This window comes from Daldinia caldariorum (genome assembly GCF_022478825.1).
Source record: "Daldinia caldariorum strain CBS 122874 unplaced genomic scaffold F4812scaffold_1, whole genome shotgun sequence".
Taxonomy (NCBI): domain Eukaryota; kingdom Fungi; phylum Ascomycota; class Sordariomycetes; order Xylariales; family Hypoxylaceae; genus Daldinia; species Daldinia caldariorum.
This window is the reverse complement of record NW_025953037.1, coordinates 1,586,669-1,608,916: the sequence shown is the minus strand read 5'-3', so window position 1 is coordinate 1,608,916 and position 22,248 is coordinate 1,586,669. Positions and strand designations below refer to the sequence as shown.

Below are 22,248 nucleotides of genomic sequence, written 5' to 3'. Positions count from 1 at the left end.
TGAAGTCGTGCTTTTCAGCAAGCAAGGAATGTCTTAGGTCTCCTAAAGGTAAGGCACCTGTAAGCCTGTAAGGTACCTTACCTTAAGGTAAACATCCCACCAATCAAATAATTTGGTTTATTGACCGCTGGGTCGTACTGGCCGACTGGGAGTCTGGGATCTTCCGGTGCTCCCTAGAAAAGTTAAAGTCGAAACCCCTGACCCTATCAGATACGACTCAGATCCCTGTACCTGAATTGTTTTCGGGTAGGTGGAGAAGAGCGGGCGGAGCGTCAGGCGTCTGTGGACGAATCATCGAGTTCGTACCACCGCAGCTAGGAAATCACGGACATACCAAGCAAAGCTATTTCGCCAACCGGCCTCTACATAGTAAGATCTTTGAAAACACGACACCAGCACCTTGACGAAACTAGATTAGGTACGTTGAAAAGGGCAGGCAACTTGCTTAAAGTGCCCCACGTTCTTGATTCAAGATTATCAGTTGTATTGTACATGAGTCAAGGGTTCTCGCCACTGCTTTTAAAAAGTATTGCACCTAAGGCTGCTAAGGTGTGTAAGTCGTAAGTCGAGTAGCGCCAATGTGATGACGGGACCTTGCATAAACTCGATGATCTGCTCCTAATGATCGACGGGCGTTTCCAGTGTTTTCTGTTCAACTATTGATCAGTGAACCCGACTTCAGCAATTCTCTTTTTTAGGTGATAACCTAGGTGATATGGTGATATTGTGGTTGACAAACTAGCAATCTGAACAACCTGACAACCGACCCAGGTGCGAAGCTTATTATCAACCGTTTTTTTTTTCTCCCTCTCTTTTGCCATTTGTGGCAAAAATCCGAGAGAAAACAAATGTCATTATTATACTTATTTCTTTTCTTTCCCTCCCCCCCGGTCTTTTACAACTTCATTTTCACCACTACAATTTATCTTTTTATCCCACTCGTTCAAGGACTATTTCTAGAAGCAGACCGTGCATAGCTAAATTTTACTTGTAATTTCCCGGCCTAACCAAACCCTCCACCCTGCTTCATACCTACACATCCACATCCACATACACATACGCGTACTTTCACATTCACATTCACTCTCTTTTCTAACAACATTTTTACCGGCAATCAATCCCGCATTGCTAAACGCATCAACACGTCAAGTTCCATCTAACCGGACAACCACGATCTTTTTTTTTAAAAAAAAAAACGTGGGTAAGCAATATATCACCACGACCATATTGCCAACCACACCCCACCACCCTCCCTTCTTGGAATAAATCAACTTCTCTCGGCTACCAGCCTGAACTTCCCATTTGTCAACGTTAACCTTAAGGCAACAAAGGGAACAACACTGTCGCCATACACCTACTGCTTGTCTCCCAACCAAAGCTTTATTTTATATCAAGTCTTCAGCAAAATTGGCAACAAGCGCTCTCTTACCGTGCCCAAGACAAAAAAAAGGACAAAGGGGGCGAAACTTACGAAAGTTCCACCTACAAAGACTTACAGCAACATTCGCTCATAACCCCTTAGTTGTTCCATGGAACAATGCATTCATAAACTCTTACATCAAGAACGCTTTTGCCCTCGAGGCTTCTGGATTACGGGGTAAATCTCCTTTTATCTCTTACAGATCATCTTGTCTATCCCTCGGCCCCGCCTGTTTCATTCTGCTACTCTTTCGAAGGACAATATCAATACTTTGCAACGAAGATCACGAACAAACCCCGTACATACATACCGCAAGTCGGTATTAAAAATAATATCATGGCGCTAATAGACCGCAGGCGGGTTACCGCCTTCGGATCACTCACACCAGCTGCGATACTCGCACTTCGAGATTCAAATACTTCTGATAAGCCTACAGGAACAGATACAGATTCGGCAGCCTCAAATATAGGCCAATTTTCTACTTCATTAAATGGCGTCGATCAGCCCAGTAACCTGCTGTTTAAGGATATGCTATGGTGGACACTGGGTATCATCGCGCTTATCGTACTTGCTATCCGTCTTATTGAGATAGGATGGACCAAGTTACGTCACGTCTCGGCCATGGCGACCCCGGGAGAAAAGCAAACTTATTGGAAGAGGTCGCAGTGGAGCTGGATGCCGTGGATGAAGAGGAATCTTATCTATGCCCCTCTATGGAAGAAGCGACACAATCGAGAGATCAAGATATCATCTGCCATCAGCATAGGAACCTTGCCGTCCCGGCTTCACTCCGTTATCCTAGGCGTCTACTTGATAAGCAACCTAGTTTACTTATGCCACGTGGACTGGTATCAGGAAAATCGATACGCTCTGGCTGCTGAGATCCGAGGCCGTTCCGGAATGTTATCTCTTGTCAACATGGTCCCCCTTATCATCATGGCAGGCCGCAACAACCCCCTTATTGCAATGCTAAGAGTCAGTTTCGATACATACAATCTCCTCCATCGATGGATGGGCCGGATGGTCGTAATAGAGGCTGTTATACATACGATTGCCTGGGCTGTGGTCGCGGCTGCGGCCGACGGATATGATGGCATGAATTTCCGACTGGTTCATGACCCCTTCCTAGCTTCTGGTTTTGCTGGAACGATAGCCCTGGTCATCTTACTTTTCTTCTCCATCTCGCCAGTCCGACACGCTTTCTATGAGACGTTTCTCACGTTCCATATCGTCTTGGCTTTTATTATCTTTGCCATGACCTGGGTCCACTGTGCGACGGCGACTCTTCCCGGTGGTCTTCCCCAGCTCCCGTGGGTGATAGCAATCTTTATACTATGGGGAGCGGAACGACTGGCTCGCATGTTCCGTCTGGCCTATAATAACTGGGCAAAAGGAAAAGGCTTCACCGAAGCCGTCGTAGAACCTCTACCTGGTGAAACCACTCGCGTTACGATGCATTTACCTCGCCATGTCGACATCCAACCGGGAACGCACGCGTATGTCCGCTTCATGGGGATTAATCCGTGGGAGAACCACCCCTTCTCTATCGCCTGGGTCGAACATCAGCCCGAAGCCGACGCGACAACTGTAGAGAAGTCCGACAGCGAAAGCCGAAGGAGAGGCGCCACATCGGTATCTTTTCTCATTGGTGCCCACACGGGTTTCACCCGGAAGCTTTATGAAAAAGCACTTAAGGCAGGGTCTCCTTCCATCCGGGTCAGGGCCGCCTTGGAAGGCCCCTACGCTGGCCATCACTCACTTGACTCGTACGGTCACGCCGTGTTATTTGCCGGCTCGACCGGTATCACCCACCAGATCTCCTACCTCAAGCCCTTAATCGAGGGCTTCGACGAAGGAACAATTGCGACAAGACGGGTTACGCTAGTATGGATAATACGTGACACCGAGTCGCTAACGTGGGTGCGACCCTGGATGGACGAGATTCTACGAATGCCTAGGAGGCGGGAGATCCTTAACGTCCGGTTATTCGTCACGAGACCGAAGAACACAAAGGAGATCATCTCGGCTTCCAGCACAGTCCAGATGTTTCCAGGAAGACCCAACATCCTTACCCTGCTCAAGAAGGAGGTCGAGGAGCAGGTCGGAGCGATGTGCGTCACGGTATGCGGCCCTGGCTCGCTCGCTGATGACGTGCGACAAGCGGTCCGCAGCGTTCAGGACGAGAGCTCCGTAGTGGACTTTGTCGAGGAGAGCTTTACGTGGTAAACAGGAAGAAGAAGGGGGTCATGAGAGGATTTTACTCGGTCCTTTTTTTTTCCTCGACGCAATCCATATTCCAGATGATCGAAACATCGCGAACGAGGCCGCCATCGAATGGAATCCATGAGGCTACTAGGTATCCAGCCCCTGAAATGCACCCGCGCATCACAAGGGACCACAAGGGACCACCAGACCACGGCACTGGTTTATCTACCTTAGGAACAGTATACATAGAATAGCGTAAGTGGGAAGGGGGGGAGAGAGAGGTCTCTTTATTTTTGCATCCAATCCATAGCCGAGGCGTTAGGGGTGGCTGAAATTAAGGGCGGATTTTCCGTTCCCGTCCAAATACTAAGGTGGTCTTTTTTTCCTTCTTCGATAATAAAAAGAAGCTTATTGGGCTATATTATCTACATTGTATGATGAATAACCCTTAAGTAGTTTTTAAGATGTGCTTTCCAAACCTAATGCTTGAGTTGAGGCTAGACTAAGCTAGGCCAAGGCCATCGTGTACCTACATTAGTGAGCTGCATTTTTTTTAAATTAAAAAAAAAGAAAAAAAGGATAACGGTTGTTTATAGAAAAAAGGATGAGTCAGTCAATCATAATGAGAGACGGCCTCTCTCCCCCTCTCTCTCTCCCTCCCCGATCTTCGATCCCTTGTTCGAATTAAAAGTGCACCGATTTAATCACCGGTCAATTTATTTGCCAATAAGAAACTATTATTTTGTAAGCCTTGTTTGCTAGGTAGTAGTACCTCATGTATCTACGGTAGTATAATAGTAATAGATATTATATTATATCACAACATCTCTCTCATGTCATTGCTGGAGGATTATAGCATAGCATCGTATCGAGTTGTTGTTTACGTCTAAGTGGTTCAAATCTTTGGCGTGCATCGATGACTTTTATGGCCTAAGTGTATTAGGTACCTAATCTGAATACACCAGTGAACAGGGCCTGTTGTGTTCCACGAACACGGAAGCATAGGTACCCTAAGATCTCTTCCGATTGCCTCCTCTATAGAAGGAGGTACCACCTGCGCTGCTGTAGAAGGTACCTACTTGTTAGGTGGCGCAACGCAAAAGAAAAAAACGAAAGGGTCTAGGTAATTCCGTTACACAGGTTAAGTTAGGTACCTACGTAAAGTAGGTAGAAATGCAGCTACAGGGGTGAAAGGTCGCCAACTTGCGGGGTTACCTTGCATAAAGTGCATATTGATGGTACATAGAGGTAAAGAGGGAAAAAAAAAAAAAAAAAAAGAGAGAGAGAGAAGTCAAACCCCACCTTCTCTCAAAGAACTTGTACCTAGACTGGAGACTTTAGTTCCGCAGACGGCACTGACGAAATTTTTATTAAAGAACCTCTAGTAGCCGAAAAGTAGATAGATGAGTCTTGAATCTCGAATTTGAAATTCTGACTCATAAGAAGTGAACCCTTTTTCCCCTTCTCTTTAATTTGAGGGAGGAGAGATTATAAAAAAAGAAACTTCAGAAAAATAAACATTGTTACAAGTTACCCCTTCTTTCAACTTTAATTCGTTTTCTTGATAGTTATCGTGAATTACTACTTCCTTACCTTTTCCCTTCTCCGGTACCTTGGGACTTATTCGTAGTCAAGTCTTTTCCCCCGCGTTGCGCTGCCCACCACCACCAGTGGTCCCACCATCATCATGCCGATGTAAGTAGCACCAAAGACGCCCGACAATATAATATTAGGATTCCTTCCCCCCCTCGTCAGGGCCCCCAATCCCATAATCCAATGCTTCGAGGCTGAGACAAAGATTCGTCGCACAGGCTTAAAGACCCGTCTAAGAAATACAAGAAGTTCGCGCCTCTAAACCTTCCCAATCGCCAATGGCCCTCTAAGACGATCGACAAGGCCCCAAGATGGCTGGCAACCGACTTGAGAGATGGCAATCAGAGTCTGGTCGACCCAATGGTTTGCCTGCCGGTACTCCTGCTTCATACGAACATGATCTGACAGTATATTGTATAGAATGGTGACGAAAAATGGAGATTCTTCAAGATGTTAGTCGACCTTGGTTACAAGGAGATCGAAGTATCCTTCCCTTCTGCGTCGCAAACCGATTTCGACTTTACGAGGCGATTAGTCGAGACCCCCGGTGCCGTACCCGACGACGTCTGGCTGCAAGTATTAGCACCGTGCCGCGAAGACCTCATCCGCCGCACTGTCGACTCCCTTAAGGGCTCGAAGAAGGCTCTCCTACACATTTACCTCGCGACAAGCGAATGTTTCCGACGGATTGTGTTTGGATTCACTGAAGAAGAAAGCATCGAAAGGGCGGTAGCATGCACCAAGTATGCTCGCTCAATTACCAAAGATGACCCAGAACAAGCTGGTACGGAATGGGCTTTCGAGTTCAGCCCTGAGACCTTCTCAGACACTAGCCCAGAATTCGTCATCCGGATTTGCGAAGCTGTCAAGGCCGCATGGGAGCCCACAGTCGAGAACCCTATCATCTTCAATCTCCCGGCCACTGTCGAGATGGCGACGCCGAACGTCTACGCAGACCAAATCGAGTACTTCTGTACCAACATCAGCGAACGAGAGAAGATATGCGTCTCTTTACACCCGCATAACGATAGGGGTTGTGCCGTCGCTGCTGCCGAGTTGGCACAAATGGCGGGAGCTGACCGTGTAGAGGGATGTCTCTTCGGAAACGGTGAGCGGACGGGAAATGTCGACCTAGTCACATTAGCCTTGAACCTCTACACGCAAGGTATCCACCCCAATATCGACTTTTCTGATCTGAACCGCGTTGTCGACACAGTGGAGATTTGCAATAAGATCCCTGTCCACCCCAGGGCGCCGTATGGTGGATCTCTCGTTGTATGCGCCTTCAGTGGTTCCCACCAAGACGCCATTAAGAAGGGGTTTATGCAGCGGGAGCAGGAGGGCAAGTCATACGAGGACCACTGGCAGATGCCGTATCTTCCCCTCGACCCGCAGGATATTGGCCGCACATACGAAGCTATTATCCGTGTCAACTCGCAGAGCGGCAAGGGTGGAGCTGCCTGGATCATCCTGCGCAAGCTCCAGCTTGACCTTCCTCGAGGCCTTCAAATCGCATTCAGCAAGGTAGTGCAGAAGAGGGCAGACGAGTTAGGCAGAGAACTCCTGTCGGCTGAGATCACCGATCTCTTCGAGCGAACGTATTTCCTCCAGGAGCACCCTCGATTCAACATAATCGATTACTCCATCTCGTTTGATCGATCATCGTCCCCGGTTCCACCGGCGCCGGGTACCACACAAGACACTAAAAACCTGGCCCGTGTCTTCGAAGGTGTCGTCGCTATTGACGGCAGGGAATACCAGCTTCGGGGGCGTGGCAATGGTCCTATTTCGTCTCTGGCGAACGCTCTGAAAGGCATAGGCATTGATTTGGATGTTGCTGACTACAAAGAGCACGCTATAGGTGGCGGCCGAGAAGTCAAAGCAGCTACGTACATTGAATGTACGGCTTCTGGCACATCACAGAAAGTTTGGGGTGTTGGTATCCATGAAGATGTTGTGCAGAGCTCTCTTATAGCTCTCCTGAGCGCAGCTAGCAACGTAAGTGTTTTTAAATGGGCTGGTAAACCTAAATGTTGTCTAACAAACTCGTTCAAATAGTTCATCCTTAGTCGACCGGGAAGTCCCGTCCTGAATAAGCATGCGTCGCAGCCAAGCGTCAGCCAGGAGCTGAAGCTTGACTACAGCGCTCACATAAACGGGAATGGCAGTGCCCATGACGCCCCATCCGAAACGGTTCAGGTCTTAGAAGCTAAGGCAAATGGGATGTAAGTTGAGTAGTTTTGGTCGATGATCTCTACGGCATCGGGATATGGGAGAATTAAAAAAGAAGAAGAAAAAAAGCATATGGTCCATCAAACCGGCTTTTAAGTGTGTCTGCATTAAAACGAGGCGCTCGACTCAGGTTGAAGTTTGACACGCGGTCAAGCTTGTCATATTTGCATTTCATGTAAAAGGCATACATACGTGGGTGGGAGATGATGAATACAAAAAGTGAGGGAGCGTTGATTTAAAGGTAAAAGTGAATATATCTTAAAAGTTACCTCATATGTGAGAGATCTGCAACCACGATGATGGCGGACTCCTGCGGGCTGATTACATTTGTACCTTACTTATCCCCCACTTCCCCCCTTTTTTATATATAAAAAAGGATTGAGGTGTGGGAATTTTTAGTGAGCATTACTTATGGTACATACCTGTAATAGAGTAGGTACCTAGGGGCGTAGGGGTTCGAGCTTATGTGTACAGGCTGACAGGGTGGTTTATGGTCAGCAAGGGACGAACTTCCCGAACCCTTGACTGGGCACTCAGGTGGTTTCTGGGCGCTGGGATTGGGACAAGTGCGGGGAAGAGCTGCGGGAAGAACTGACAATCCGTATTCCGATTTCGCAAAGCATGTGAACTAAACTGTACCTAACCTAACCTACCTCCTAGGCTCATCTGCTCATGTAATAAACTGATTCAACGTTTTATGTAGGTACTTTACTTAACGCCACAAATGGTTCTATTGGCTTTTGGAAGATATGTAATTGAGTACGTTCAGTGGGAAGTATCGTGTGTAGTACTGGATACATCGTAGAAACTTTTAAATATACTTCCACTCTTTAAAGATGTACGAAGTAACAACTTGTAACTAAAAGTTTCTGGACACGTACATGCCTATACAAAGTATCTACCTAGGTAGGTAGCTAAAGTCAATGCCTACCTAGGTGCTCTCCACTTTGGCGAATTACATGCCCAATACCTATTCGATATAAGATTTTAAGGTGCAGGTGCGTTATGTATGTAGGTACTACCTTGTACATACGATAGGCCAAGAGAGGTTGAAAGGTACAGGTGGTAGGTACCTACTGTAGCTTACTTTACATGTATTGGGTGTATCTCCAATGCAGTAGGTATGACAGGTAATAAACATTTTCATGTATTGTACAATAGGTAGGCAGGTACATAGAGAAAGTGGCTCACCGTTGTTTCATTTCAACTGTGCACACCTCTTTTTTGGTTTACATAGCAACCTTTAAAACCTTGAACTTGGGGCATATTTCTCGAGAAAAGAATAGAAGATTCTGATTTTACTGACTCAATTTCGTTATGTACAATGGGTACCTTAGGTACCTAACACATACCTGTGTCCGATTCTGCACATTCATTCCCCTCTAGGCAGGCACATACAGTGTCCTACACATGTATTGTACCTTATTGGTGGCGTACCTACCTACACACAGTACCCAAGGTAACTATAGGTACCTACCTTATCACTTACCTAACCTACATGACCTTCCTTTCCTTTTTATTTCAAAGAACAAAACACAAAACGGTAAGGACGACGGGACATCATTCGCCCCTCTTTTACGCATTAGTGGGTTGTTCTATCAGATTCATGATTAAGGCATCCAGTTAGCCCAGACAACCTAGTTACTTTTGGGGGGGTTTGCAGACCGTTGCACGCCGTTACAGGTGTTGCCAGTCGTAAGTGTCAACAAAATAAATAAAAAAAGGGACCCGCTGCATCACTCCGCTTACCTCGTTAGGTTTGTTTAGGGAGCCAGAAAAAAAAAGGTCGCTACTGGTGCACTCCAACTGTCCACCGGCTGCTTCTTGCAATTCTGATCTTTTCGCCTTTTTCTTTCCCAAAAACTTTCCTTTCAACTCAACAACTTGACAATACCTCCTTCGCAGTCTCGGACTAGCCTTAATAGAACCTAAAGGGTTTTCTTCCGCTTTCCTTGACCCATTTTACACCGCTTATCAGCCTCATTTCGGCTTTTCAATCTTCTACCACTAACTGAAATACCCCCCCTTCATAAATTCTACGGGAACGACTAATACTAAACAACACCCCCCCTCCCCCAAAAAGACTGACTGACATCCAACAACTTGGAATCCACCTAAAAAAAAAAAATCAGAAGTAAAAGGCCAGTTACTCAGAAAAAAATGGCTGACAACAGTGATATCAACACTGTTCTCAGCAACTCGCTCTCACCAGGTATGTTATTTATATTTCCTAAATGCTGGTCTCTGATGGGTTGAGCGCCTCGCGTGCTTCTCGTACCTACACGTCATATCATATTTTTATTTTTGTTTTTTCCTTCTCGTTAAAATCGAACTATTTACTGATCCTCCACCCTTCTCTATATAGACGCGGCTACGCGAACTAGTGCCGAGCAACAGCTTACCCAAGCTGCCGAAAACAACTTTGTAAGTCTCTATCGTTGGTTAAATCGATGAGTTGATCGACCATATAGCTGACCTATCCTTTCTACTTTTATTTTAGCCCCTGTATCTCGCGACCCTAGTTCAATCATTGGCAGACGAGAATGCCCAGGGAAACATCAGAGTGGCTGCGGGTCTAGCCTTAAAGAACGCATTCAGTGCCCGCGAATTTTCCCGACAACATGAACTACAGATGAAATGGCTGCAACAGACGGATCAAGAGACCAAGACTCGTGTCAAGGAACTCGCCATCCAGACACTGACCTCCAGCAACGCGCAAGCTGGCCAAGCCTCTGCCCAGGTTATCGCCGCTATCGCCGCTATCGAACTACCTAGGAACCAATGGCCAGATCTTCTGCAGGTCTTGGTTCAAAATGTTAGCGCGGGTGCGCCTCATCAGAAGCAAGCTTCGTTGACCTGTATAGGGTACATCTGCGAAAGCCAGGATCCCGAGCTTCGAACTGCCCTAATCGGTCACTCCAATGCCATCCTTACCGCCGTCGTCCAAGGTGCGCGCAAGGAAGAGACAAACGCAGAAGTTCGTTTCTCTGCTATATCCGCACTTGGCGACTCTCTCGAATTCGTTGGCAACAACTTCAAGCACGAGGGCGAGAGGAACTACATCATGCAGGTTGTTTGCGAGGCCACCCAAGCCGACGATCCACGCATACAGCAGGGCGCCTTCGGCTGCCTCAACCGCATAATGGGTCTTTACTATGAGAACATGCGCTACTACATGGAGAAGGCCCTCTTTGGCCTAACGATCCTGGGCATGAAGAATGAGGATGAGGACGTGGCGAAGCTTGCTGTGGAATTCTGGAGTACTGTGTGTGAAGAGGAGATAAACATAGAAGAGGATAACGCGCAGGTATGTATTCCATAGTCCGTGTGGGGTTTGTGGCTGGCTGACAAAACTTGTGTAGGTCGATAGCGCCGATCAGATGCGCCCCTTCTATAACTTTGCCCGCGTTGCGACTGGCGAAGTTGTGCCTGCTTTGCTACAACTTCTCACAAAGCAAGATGAGGATGCCACGGATGATGAGTACAACTTGGCACGAGCTGCGTACCAATGTCTTCAGCTTTATGCCCAAGCCGTTGGGGCGAATATCATCCAGCCCGTCATTCAGTTTGTCGAGCAGCACCTTCGATCGGAGGACTGGCATTACCGGGAGGCTGCGGTGGCTGCTTTTGGAGCAATCATGGAAGGTCCCGAGGAGAAAGTCCTCGAACCTATCGTCAAGCAAGCCTTACCCATCCTGATTAGTATGATGGAGGACAGCTCTACTTTCGTCAAGGACTCGACTGCTTACGCCCTCGGCCGCATTACGGATGCTTGCTCGCAGGCTATTGATCCCAACACGCATTTAGACCCTCTGATTCGGTCTCTATTCGCCGGTGTACACGATGTTAAGATGTCAGCGTCTTGCTGTTGGGCTCTGATGAACTTGGCAGAACGTTTCTCTGGAGACTTCGACGCTCCTACCAACCCCATTACGCCTCACTTTAACCAGAGCGTTCAGAACCTTTTGGCCGTCACATCGCAACCTAACATAGAGACATCGGTTCGTACCACCTCTTACGAAGTCCTCAGCGCTTTCGTCCAGCATGCCGCGGCAGAGAGTTTCCCGGCTATTGCCCAGCTCTCCGACGTGATCATCAAGCGACTCGAAGAGACTATCCCCCTGCAGAACCAGGTTGTCAGCATAGAAGACAAGATTGCGTTGGAAGAGATGCAGACAAGCTTAAGCACTGTCCTACAGTCGATTATCCAGCGACTGGAGAAGGAGATCTCTCCTCAAGGAGACAGGATTATGCAGGTCTCGCTTCAGATCCTCAGCACGGCCGGAGCCAAGTCTAGTGTTCCCGAGTCGATCTTCGCCACGATCAGCGGGTTAGCGAACGCGATGGAAGAGGATTTCGTCAAGTACATGGATGCTTTCGCCCCGTTCTTGTATAACGCTCTTGGAAACCAGGAGGAACCCAGTCTCTGCTCTATGGCCATTGGGTTGGTCAGCGACATAACCCGATCCATGGGCGAGCGCAGCCAGCCGTACTGCGACAACTTCATGAACTATCTCTTGAACAATCTCAGGGTTTGTATTTTCTCATATTTTGCCCATTTCGCTTGAAATTTATATTTTATACATTTAATCATCTATTGAACGATACGTCTAACAAATCAGGTGCAGAGTACGACCCTCTCGAACCAGTTCAAGCCTGCCATCCTCCAATGCTTTGGCGACATTGCCAATGCTATCGGCGGACATTTCGAGACTTATCTTTCGGTCGTTGCCCAGGTCTTGCAACAGGCCGCAACCGTCACGGCGGCACCTGATGGTTCCTACGAACTTTACGACTATGTCATCTCCCTACGGGAAGGTATTATGGATGCCTGGGGTGGCATTATTGGTGCCATGAAGCAGAGCGGCAAGAGTGAGTTATTTCCTCGGGAGGTTTTATATATGCCAATACTAACAATTTCATAGCTGCAGCTTTACAACCCTATGTGCAGTCCATTTTCCAGCTGCTAAACATCATATCCCAAGATATGAACCGCAGCGAGTCTCTCATGCGGTCGTCTATGGGCGTTATTGGGTAAGTGCAAACGTAGCTTTCGTCTTGGGGTTTAGTACTGACCAGAAAAATTAGCGACCTTGCCGATGCATTCCCCAATGGCGAGCTTGCCGAAGCTTTCAGACAGGATTGGATTACTGCTATGATCAAGGAAACTAAGACGAACAGAGAGTTCCAGCCTCGTACGATCGAAACAGCCCGATGGGCCCGAGAGCAAGTTAAGCGACAACTAGGTGGCTCCCAGGCTATCATGCAACAAACTTGAGCTTCGACCTTGTAGTCGTCCGAGCTTACTGTCCACCCCATCCCACCCCATTCATCAATGTACTGCCACGCGTCACCACACTTGATCCTCCCGACGAACAAGCCCGACTCAGGTCTGGCCTTGTATACAAAGTTCGGAGGGGAACCCAGCATCACAATTTCCCTGCCCGAACCCCTGCACCAAATGAATCCCATGTGTATATAGAATCCCCATTCCCCTTTGCCCCTAGTAATCCAATACCCCTTGTTACCGAATTCACTATGGAAATTCCCCCCCTTGTCACAACACACACCTATCCCATACACCAACACATTTTGCTGAGTTTTCCTTCGGTTTGGACTGCAAAGCCATAACGGAGATATGTCTAGTCCCTTTTAGAGAGAAGATCACGTCATGTACGCCCCCTTACTACGGGTTTGGGGCCACGAAGTCATGTAAGGAAAGGCGAGGTGCGAAAGCAAAAGATAGAGAAAGAGAGGACGTTGTTATGTCATGCGAAGGGCATTGAGGCCTAGCACAACTCCGCCGAGGCATTTTTCTAGTCTAATTCAAGTGAATAGACATGTTAGGAAAAGGCCTGATTGGAAGTTCTACCGGCGGCGTCGAGGGATTCGGGGCCTGTTTGATTAGGACACGATGTCCTACTCGATCCCATCACCCCACGGAGGCCCGCACAAGATTTACGAAGGGAGATTAAGCTTTTCGTCACGCCGGCCCAGGCGGGCGAGCATCGTGGCAGGGTTTAAAAGGTCGGTTTCGTCACCGATACAACCGGACTGGACTGGACTGGACTTTAAGTCTGGCTTCGAGACTCGCTCGCTTCATATTATCCCCACCCCCAAACCGCGAAGAGAGTTTGCGATGAGCATAACATGACATGACTCAATAGTGGTAGTACTGTGCTAATATCTAACCAATAAAGCCTGTTTCTACCCATGTGGCTGTTGTTGAACTGATTTGATTTGATTTGATTTGAATGAATGAAAGTAATTGTGACTGTGGTTTAGGCCTTGAAATGCTCAAGATGTGGTTGTGTATAGCGTCAAGATCATGTAAAATGGTGGCGGCAGGTGGCGGTATTACTGGATGTGGTTCTTAATACAGTGGTTGTCCAGACGTCTAGTCGATGCGAATATTGCTCCTGTGTGGGTTCACTTAGGCTGGGTACTTTAGGTAAGGTTATGAATAATTCTTTTCCCAAAATCCATCCTAGTTAGAGGTACCTACCCATACATCCCTCTCCTACATATGACATACATATAGTATTGAGTAGAAGTATACCTAACGTATTCCTATCCCATTTTCCTTCCCAAGTCAAATCCAAATCCGTCGCGCAAACAAACTCCCGTCAACGGTTACATACAGCATGGGTATAGGAGGTATATATGTATAAAAGAGCTCATAGCCAAATTCGCCATATCAAATCATATCATATAATATTGGCACTTTATAGGGCACACCCCCTGGATCATGACCATATCTATGCGGTAAGGGGATGTCGGTATGTGTTAAGTAGAGCCTATCCTAAGGCTGGCGAAGATAACTAGGAATATCGTACGCGCTGTACACGAGGTTGGCAGGATCCGTTGGGGGCCAGTGCCCCCCAGCACCGTCCACGAGCATCTGTAGGTTACTATCGAAACCATCGTTAAGGATCGTAGTCGGTGGATATTCGTGGTAATAGGCATCAGGTTGGTGTTGGTAAGGATCCATTGTCGTAGGCGTCGGCTCAGGCATTTGATGAGATGCTTCAGCAAGCATCTCAAGTCCAGAACCTGTATATATTTGTTGGGCGTAATTCTGCGGGTGCAATGGTTGCGGTGAAGCTGATTGTTGAAGTGTTCCGTATGGCGCCTGCGATAAGGGTGGGAGGTATACTGTCTGTGCAAAACCAGGCGGTGTCTGCTGTAACGGCGCTAGTCGCTGAGGTTCTGGGTCTTCCCGGAATTGCTCTCGTTCGTCTGCGTATGGCGTTGGCGGCGTGGAGCGTATCCGACCAAGCCGAGCAGATTCGGACTGAGCGTAGCTCGTCGTTGTGCGAGGATGCATAACAGTAAGAGCATAAGGTTGAGGTTCTTTCTGTAGTTTAAGTTAGCTAACCCCTATATATTCTTACCTAGTTCATACTACTTACGCCATCGGTCATAGTGCCGATTTTAAATGATAAGTTCTTGGGATTTGGGTCGCTGTACCATTTCTCCAAACCGTTACACCAGGTCTCCGCAAGTGGCCAGGCTTTCTGGCATTCTCTTAGGATGGTGACAATGTGAGTATACATAACGCGACCTTCCGCTTGTATGCTGTCAATACTTTGTCCTGCGTGGTGTATATCCACTGACCATACTTAGTATATGACGTCCTTGATTGTCGCTTTACTTAGGTATATAAAAAAGACCGTGATCTTACATTGAGGGAATTTGCACAGATAGGATGCTAGTAATCCACAGCCATAAATAATGAAACCCTGGGAGATGTAAGTAAATACCGGGTTTCAGGGACTATCATTTTCACTTACAGCCATTTGAGAGCCAACTCTCTTTACTTCGACCCCGGGTTCATAATGAGCTTCGATCTGAGAATACAACTTTCTGACGTTGAAGAATAGTTCCCGTGCCATTTTCTTGTAAAACGCGAAATCACGATGAGCAGGATTTCCTTGAGCATGGCGAATCATACTAATTCTCATGTTAACCTAATCCAAGAGTCGATAGTACCAACTTACTCTTCCATATATTCTTTGCGAAGAACGATATGGCATAGCCGGAGACAACCAGTCATTCCAAGATAAGCCTAATAGCAATGTTACTAATTAATTCGTAATAAGAAGGGAGAACCGTGTCCGTACCAAATCTTCTGCGAGGCTTTTGTAGTCACTCAACAGAATTTTATCAAAAGCGTGTTCATTCGGGAGACCTTGTTCGAAGTCCAGGAGCTTTCGATTCAACTTGGCGTATTCACTAGAGCTGTCGTTTGGACGTCTAGATTTTCTGTTGTGGAGAAGTCGTCGAGCAATGATTCCCCATAAGTTGTGAACTTGCATTAGTGATGCGAATAGGGACCTTGGCTTAAGTGTGATAAGGCTGGGATCTTGGAGGGCGGGTGGCGTGCCATCGAGAGCTGCACGCTGCTTGGGAATTTTACCCGTGTCAAATTCCGCTTCATCGCTGGGAAGAAGGGCCGTGATGTCGCTGGGGTCAAGGGATAACGGCTTATATGGACCGGAATGAAGATTATCTTGGCCTAACTATCCGGTTAGAGGCAGGGAAATGTCGGTATTTGGATTTGACATACTATGTAACATCCACTATAGGCTCAGGAGATATCCGTTAGATTAGCCACTAAATCAGGTAGTCTGAAATATATCCAAGATAAAATGCTGTCATGTCATATTGGGATAGTTCAGGGCCGTTGACTCACGAATGTGCGTCTGGCGGACTCTGCCCTAATTCGGTGCGCCAAAGGCGATTGTTCTGTGATGGGATTATACGCCTCCTCTCGATGGAGTCGCATCAGCGCAGCCATCCTGAAAGCAATACCTGCGCTGATCTTCTAAAGGTTAGAATCAACACGTCTTCTAACTATTTGCCCAGAGTCAGCTTACGTAGCTTGTATTTGATTTCCCGCTTCCTTGCTCGGCAATGCTTAGCACGTAAAACGCCTGGCATCTTTCAAGAGTAGGCTGCTTATATAGCTCATGAACTGCTAAGCATTGCGCCCTGCGCATAAACTCGGTTACCGCTGAGAGGCCGTTACCGTAGGTATCTATCATAGTCTTATTGAACCTAGCAGAAATAGCAAGAATGCTTAGCAGTAGAAATACGTTGACGGATGAAGGGCTTTCCTTGACGAGTTTGGGAAACATCTTCTTCGGGATGAAACCTAGTTGGAAATAATTCCTAGTGAATGTATTGATACCATCCACGACGGTATCAACCTCTGGCAATAGTTCCCACTCATTGTCCGGTTTGGGGGGTTTGTAATCTGCAAGTGAATTCCGAGGGGGACTAGGCAAAGCCGATGGTTCATTCTTGACTTTGGCATTGCCTCTAGTTTTCTTATCGACTCTCTGACGTGGATGTCTAAACTGCCGATCTTGATCTGAGTCTCCGCGGGTAGGAAAGACGCTGGGATTATATGTAAGTTTGAATATCTACATAGCGTATACATGGGGGAAGGAGGACGGGAATGCGGGATAGGACTACCATTGTTCAGGCACATTCGCTTCCATACAGGACTTGCACGGGGGTTCCTTGTTATGAATGCACTTGCTTCGCATCCGGCGGCATCTAATAAGGAACTGAGTTTTAGCGATAATGTCACTTATCTCCAAGGGTATCTCTCTCTAAGATCGATGTACGGTACCTTCGGCATGCGATGGGAGCTCGCCGCTTGATCGGCGGGGCATTTTTCGGATCAGAATTGGCGGCTCCAGTAGGTGTAGTCGGTTGCGGAGACGATGAAGTAGGTTTAACCTCGGAATCCGGTACCATGGCCATTACGGATTCTTGGTGAGACGGGGGGGGGGGGGGGGCCGGTTAGCGTCTTGGACAGGCCGAATCTAAAGTCGCACAATAGCCCCAAATTTACCTAGGAATCGGGACCGGCGATGTAACTAATAACAGGTAGTTGTATCCATCCCAAAGGAAAAAGCAGCCACGGCGTTAGCGGTTAGCTTAGTTCTACCTACCTTAGGTAGTCTTATAAAGTCTTTGTTGTCCGACCCGATGCTTTGGTTGTGGTGGATTATATATTAATTATATTACTCAATTGGATAAGTGTTGAAAAATCGAGGGTTGTAATACCTTTACAACGGTAGTTGGGTAAGACAGGTCTATCTTCGTATCACGTCGTATTCGATTAAAAAGTTGGAAACCATATAGAAAAGATAAAAAAAGAGTTGATTTTCGGCGGTAAAATGACGATAGAAGATGGCTGGTTCGCAGAGCCTTATGGGGATGGGATTATCAAACAACCCCCCCCAGTCGATCTCTTGGTATAGACGAGGAGAAGCATTCGAAGGTAAAAAGGCATCTGTGATACCACCTTCATCTAACTGTCCTAACCTAGCTCAGCCTAGGCCTAGCTCCTTGAAGATACGTAAGCGAGGCCGGGTAAGGCCAGCGTTGCAACGCGGTGGTTCAGTCCCGTGCGGTGGGAAAAGGAATGGGAAAGGAGGTTCGGGAGAGAGAGAGAGAGGGAGAGATACCTGAAGCTGAAGAAAAGGGTGGATTACTATGTATTCATGTGTACTTCGTACTTGGGGAATTATACTCTACGTACCTATGTACCTACCTACCTACCTATATACATCACCTGCAATGCCTAGTAGGTATCTCCGATGGAAGGTATGTCCTTTGTATGCAAAGGTAAAACGCTTTTGACTTTCCATGGATCCGACAAACGTAGCTCGCGGTTGCTTAAGTAGGTACCTTAGGTATGTATGTTATATGCAAGGCAAGTGCATGTGTTATACCATTTGTCATAGGCTGTATTGCACAGATGCAAATACCTATAAAAATCCAGCACTGGACGGTGGGACAGGCTTATTAGGTAGGTACCTAAGGTAGGACGTATTAATAAACCACATTATGTTAGGTACCTGATATTCTGGTGGCCCCAGGCTGATGATCAATGCTACGCTATCAAAGCACAAAAACCCCCTTCAATTGCACAAGTACTAGCCATAACTTGCTTTGAGATAACTATATTCACCTAGCATAAGGCTTAATCAGACTGTTACTCTAGGCGAGGGATAGATAAATATAAGGTACCTAACGTAAATTTCAAGTTCGTTGGACCTGATATACGCATATACTAGTTAGACATCGTGGCTCGAGGTCAACACATATTCTTCATACTGGAACAGTTAAATAGGTATCTACTTCGTACTTGGAAGAAATAATGGTGGATACTCATTAGATATCAAACATTAGGACTTATCATGCAATAGCATATCAGCGCAATATATATTGCTAACCATCATATTATAAAACTTGAATGTCGGGTCCTCTTTGCGTCGTCTCCGTAGACTATGCTCGACCCAAAGCACCACGAGCCCCTCTTCCTGGAGCTGGTGGTATCACATCCATGTGGTGGCAACTTTGAAGCCCCGATTCCAACCCCTTATCCAAAGTTCCTTGAAGCGAATTTTTCCCCCGAGCCTGGAAGCTCTAGTCTACTCGTACTCGCTCGATGCAGACAAAAACAAGTCAACCCTCCAGAAAAACGCCATCCCGCTAAATGCACCAATGCTAGCCAGTACCGCAGCCTATTTTCCTTGGGCCACCACCCTCAGCTGACTCTAATGACAGGTAATGTAAGTATTATACACAAGGGTCCAAGGCCTAGCGCTGAGAAATATGTACGCGCGAAACTGATGCCATGTCTGAAGAATGAATTTTTTAAGCGTGACAAAAGAAAATGAGATATTAGGTTAATAATAATTGCTGCGTCGAAAATCATTCAGGCGCTTCTTTTCCGGAAGGGTCCGGTATTGTAAGTGAAAGCTGTTGGCTTTTTTCCACATCTAGGTCCGTAAGCTCCAGGTGTTCAATCGAGTCTCCAGCGCTGCCAGCACCCTGGTCTTCAGAATTGATGGCCTGTTCCGGCTTTTTATCATCTTGATCCAGTTCGGATGGCTTCGGAGTCGACTCGGATTCGTCGGGCGTGACAATTGTTATGGCCTCGGTCTTGCTTTCATCAACCGAAGTCCTGTTCACATCCTCACTATTTCGAGTGGACGGGTTTTCGACGCTGCTGGAATGCACGTGGCTAATAACCGGGACAACGCCGCCTCCTATGCGGCACCAGAACATTTGGTCCCTCAGTCGAACACTCTCTTCCCACGCAGCCCGTTCCGACTCTGCATCCTCCGCACGCCAATGCCCGTCTTTCACCATACGTAAGAAACCAAGGAAATCGCAAGTTGACCTCACACGGTCAAGGCAGTATTTGCAAAGAGGATATCGTTGGGCAGAATCCGACTCACTCGTCCGGAAACGATGATTTCGCAGGTGCGGCTCGTCCTTACGAGACTCGCCACAAAGCGAGCAGGGATAAAATTGGGGTTTACTGATAGATTGGAATGGGGAATTTGTAGGAACTGGTTCTACAACCAGAGTTCCCTCGGTCATAGCGCTGATAACCGACCGACGCGCAAGCCAGGAAAGGCCCGGTGCCATGTCAAGGCGCAAAGTGGGCTCAATATCCTCAGCTAGGGCCCTCTTGTAAAATTTGGTATCCTTCAGGGGTGGTAAAGGGGCAGAAGAGGCCGCCGACCCTGCGCTAAGGACCGAGGCGGGAGTGTTCGGTGTTTGCGGAGAAGCGTTAGAGCTTGGCGCCTCAAAGGTAGATAAAGAGGCCGTTGACGAATTTGACGGGGCTGAGGCATGCCTAGAAGTAAGCCCGAGAAGAGGATTCAGTCCACTATAGGATCCAGATGAGGCACGACTATCAGACGCTCTCTTCGACGTCTGTATTAATGCCATAAAATCATCGTAGGCATGTAAATCGGTTCTTAATACCGGGTGTATAAGATGTGGGAGATTTGTCGGGTATGTAGGGACGAGTTGTTCTGCGACCGAGTGTGGGCCGCCTTCGGATATTTGAGTATCGTCGTCCCTCGATTCGAACTTGCTAAATCCAGGAGATGAAGGTGCGGTTCCACTATGATCATCACGCTCGATTGTCATTTGCTCCATGACAAGTTTGAGCTCTGCTAGCTGTTCTTGCTGCGACCTCAAAAGGCTTTCGGTATCTGCTAGCTGCGCCTTTAATTGTTCGTTTTTCCGGCGAAGGGCATCCTGCTCTCTCTTAGCATCCTCTTTAGCTGTAATAACCATCCTGTTAGCTTCCTCGAATAAAGAAACAGTCAATGTTTCCAGCTCCTGTTCGATTTTCTTTTTATCCTTCTCAACTTCAGCTCGCAGTCTCTTCTCTTCGACAATGCGCGCGAGTAATTTATTCTTTTCGTTTTCGACATTTTTACGTTTAACCCAAACATCTCCAGTTAGCATTTCTTGCTGTCGCGCTACGAGCGCCTCCAATTCCCTGACTCGTTCTCGGGAGGTCTCTAACTCCTGCCTTGTTGCCGAAAGAGTGTCGTCGAGACTAGTTTGGTGATTAATTGCGTTAATGAGCTTGGTACTTAATGTGGCGACTTCCTGGTCCAGATCGGGGTGAAGATTACTACTTGCAATAGACCCGGCGCGCGTTCGAGGGTCGGGTATAGTGCTATGGTCCTGATCCTCCATGAGGGAGCTTTGCGACGCCATCCTCCTTGGTTCGGGCACAAGAAGAGAATTTGGATGGTCCGGTGGCACCATCATTTCGGCAGCTATGTTCGATGAAGACTGGGATTTAGCCGGAGATCTCGACCGAGAGAAAGCCGACGGAGACATGCTCGAGAGCGATCGAAGATGGCCAAAGGTACGCTGCGGACCGGGGCTTTGGCTCCGGTGCTGCGACCAGGCGGCGACATGGACGAAGCTGAACCAAATCATATATTAGTATCGCATATAGGGTTAGGTTATGGATCTAGTATAATAGGTTGCGAGTGATCGCAGTAGAATAATTTGGAAATAACTGGTGGTCTAGAGCTTTGCGATTCGAATGGAAGTAGGCGCGGCGGAAAGCGAATAGAACTTACGACTCCAGCTTGACGACTGGGGGACCAGGAGGTCCAGAAAACGCCGCAGGCCTCTAATATGATTTATGGAACGAATAAATATTAAAGCGATAATGGCGGAATAATAAGATTGATTTCGAAGATTTAAGATAGGATTCCGAAGGTAAAAGAAGTGTTCATGGAGCCGATATCGTGCTATTATTGGGGTTATGGTGAGACCTATGTCGTAGAACCTAAGACCAGCTGACCGTCGAGCAAAGAGTTAGGATGTACAAGGTATATGCGTAGATACGTAGTTGAGACCTCTGGAACTTCTTTAATCAGTACGAGTGTCTCGAAGTCTCGGCGAAGTCTCACAGGTCGCGAAAGCGAAAACGAAAGGTATTAATCCAGCTAGACACTCCACGCTGGGCTGCTTGTAAGCTGGTGGTATAGAAGAGAAAAGAAAGCCTCTCGGTAGATTCGGCGAGGCAGTAAATGAGTAGAGGGAATTCAAGATTAGCGTTTAGGGCGATTGAGGAGCATACAAGTTTCCCATGTGCTTGCTGGTGGCAGCTGCGGAGATGGTAGGAATCAATGACAGGCCTAGGCTGGGCGCTTGCGAAAAGCACCCAACTGGCTTATCCATGTTAAGTGGACAAGGGGCTACCACCAGCCTAAAGCAGAACCAAGGTGGCGGCCGTTATTTGCCCAGGCCCCAGGGGGGGTACGGTACCCAAGTAAATGGAAGGAAGTAGGTAACTGTACAAGTATGAAGGAAACTGTACATACCTTTTGGGAGGGTAAGGTTGTCGCCGCGATCGTACGTAAGAGAAGGTTTAGAAGTAGGCTCTTTATGTAAGTGTAAAAATGGTTCGTTTTTCTTTTTCTTTTTTTTCCCTTTGTTCGCGATAT

At 47.4% G+C, this 22,248-nt stretch overlaps 5 protein-coding genes across 5 annotated transcripts; 3 read left to right on the top strand and 2 right to left on the bottom strand.

Annotated features, from left to right (window-relative positions):
• Positions 1–1,289: 1,289 nt before the first annotated feature.
• Positions 1,290–3,662, top strand: F4812DRAFT_17387 (ferric reductase like transmembrane component-domain-containing protein). Its single transcript, XM_047929974.1, has one exon. The coding sequence runs from the start codon at positions 1,757–1,759 to the stop codon at positions 3,644–3,646; it is 1,890 nt and encodes a 629-aa protein (XP_047794874.1). The 5' UTR covers positions 1,290–1,756; the 3' UTR covers positions 3,647–3,662.
• Positions 3,663–4,458: 796 nt separating this feature from the next.
• F4812DRAFT_449039 (2-isopropylmalate synthase) lies at positions 4,459–7,447 on the top strand (the record flags this gene model as incomplete). The annotated part of the gene is made up of 4 exons (XM_047935930.1): positions 4,459–4,500; positions 5,510–5,581; positions 5,639–7,216; positions 7,277–7,447. The coding sequence occupies 4 exons, from the start codon at positions 4,459–4,461 to the stop codon at positions 7,445–7,447; spliced, it is 1,863 nt and encodes a 620-aa protein (XP_047794873.1).
• Positions 7,448–9,368: 1,921 nt separating this feature from the next.
• Positions 9,369–13,141, top strand: F4812DRAFT_17311 (ARM repeat-containing protein). The gene is made up of 7 exons (XM_047929968.1): positions 9,369–9,662; positions 9,816–9,874; positions 9,951–10,757; positions 10,813–11,982; positions 12,073–12,322; positions 12,376–12,484; positions 12,539–13,141. The coding sequence occupies exons 1-7, from the start codon at positions 9,611–9,613 to the stop codon at positions 12,726–12,728; spliced, it is 2,637 nt and encodes an 878-aa protein (XP_047794872.1). The 5' UTR covers positions 9,369–9,610; the 3' UTR covers positions 12,729–13,141.
• A 1,111-nt stretch (positions 13,142–14,252) lies between these two features.
• On the bottom strand, positions 14,253–17,224 carry F4812DRAFT_454370 (uncharacterized protein; the record flags this gene model as incomplete). The annotated part of the gene is made up of 9 exons (XM_047936633.1): positions 14,253–14,807; positions 14,863–15,062; positions 15,135–15,192; positions 15,244–15,420; positions 15,574–15,968; positions 16,020–16,032; positions 16,146–16,274; positions 16,330–16,852; positions 17,091–17,224. The coding sequence occupies 9 exons, from the start codon at positions 17,222–17,224 to the stop codon at positions 14,253–14,255; spliced, it is 2,184 nt and encodes a 727-aa protein (XP_047794871.1).
• Positions 17,225–19,186: 1,962 nt separating this feature from the next.
• On the bottom strand, positions 19,187–21,982 carry F4812DRAFT_454369 (uncharacterized protein; the record flags this gene model as incomplete). The annotated part of the gene is made up of 2 exons (XM_047936632.1): positions 19,187–21,215; positions 21,882–21,982. The coding sequence occupies 2 exons, from the start codon at positions 21,980–21,982 to the stop codon at positions 19,187–19,189; spliced, it is 2,130 nt and encodes a 709-aa protein (XP_047794870.1).
• Between the last annotated feature and the right edge of the window lie 266 nt (positions 21,983–22,248).

Bases quoted from the DNA above. Each gene is read 5' to 3' on its own strand.
- F4812DRAFT_17387 (XM_047929974.1), top strand. From the start codon at position 1,757: ATGGCGCTAATAGACCGCAGGCGGGTTACCGCCTTCGGATCACTCACA.
- F4812DRAFT_17311 (XM_047929968.1), top strand. From the start codon at position 9,611: ATGGCTGACAACAGTGATATCAACACTGTTCTCAGCAACTCGCTCTCA. The intron at 9,663-9,815 runs GTATGTTATTTA...TTCTCTATATAG, and splicing joins CAGCAACTCGCTCTCACCAG to ACGCGGCTACGCGAACTAGT. The intron at 12,485-12,538 runs GTAAGTGCAAAC...CAGAAAAATTAG, and splicing joins TCGTCTATGGGCGTTATTGG to CGACCTTGCCGATGCATTCC.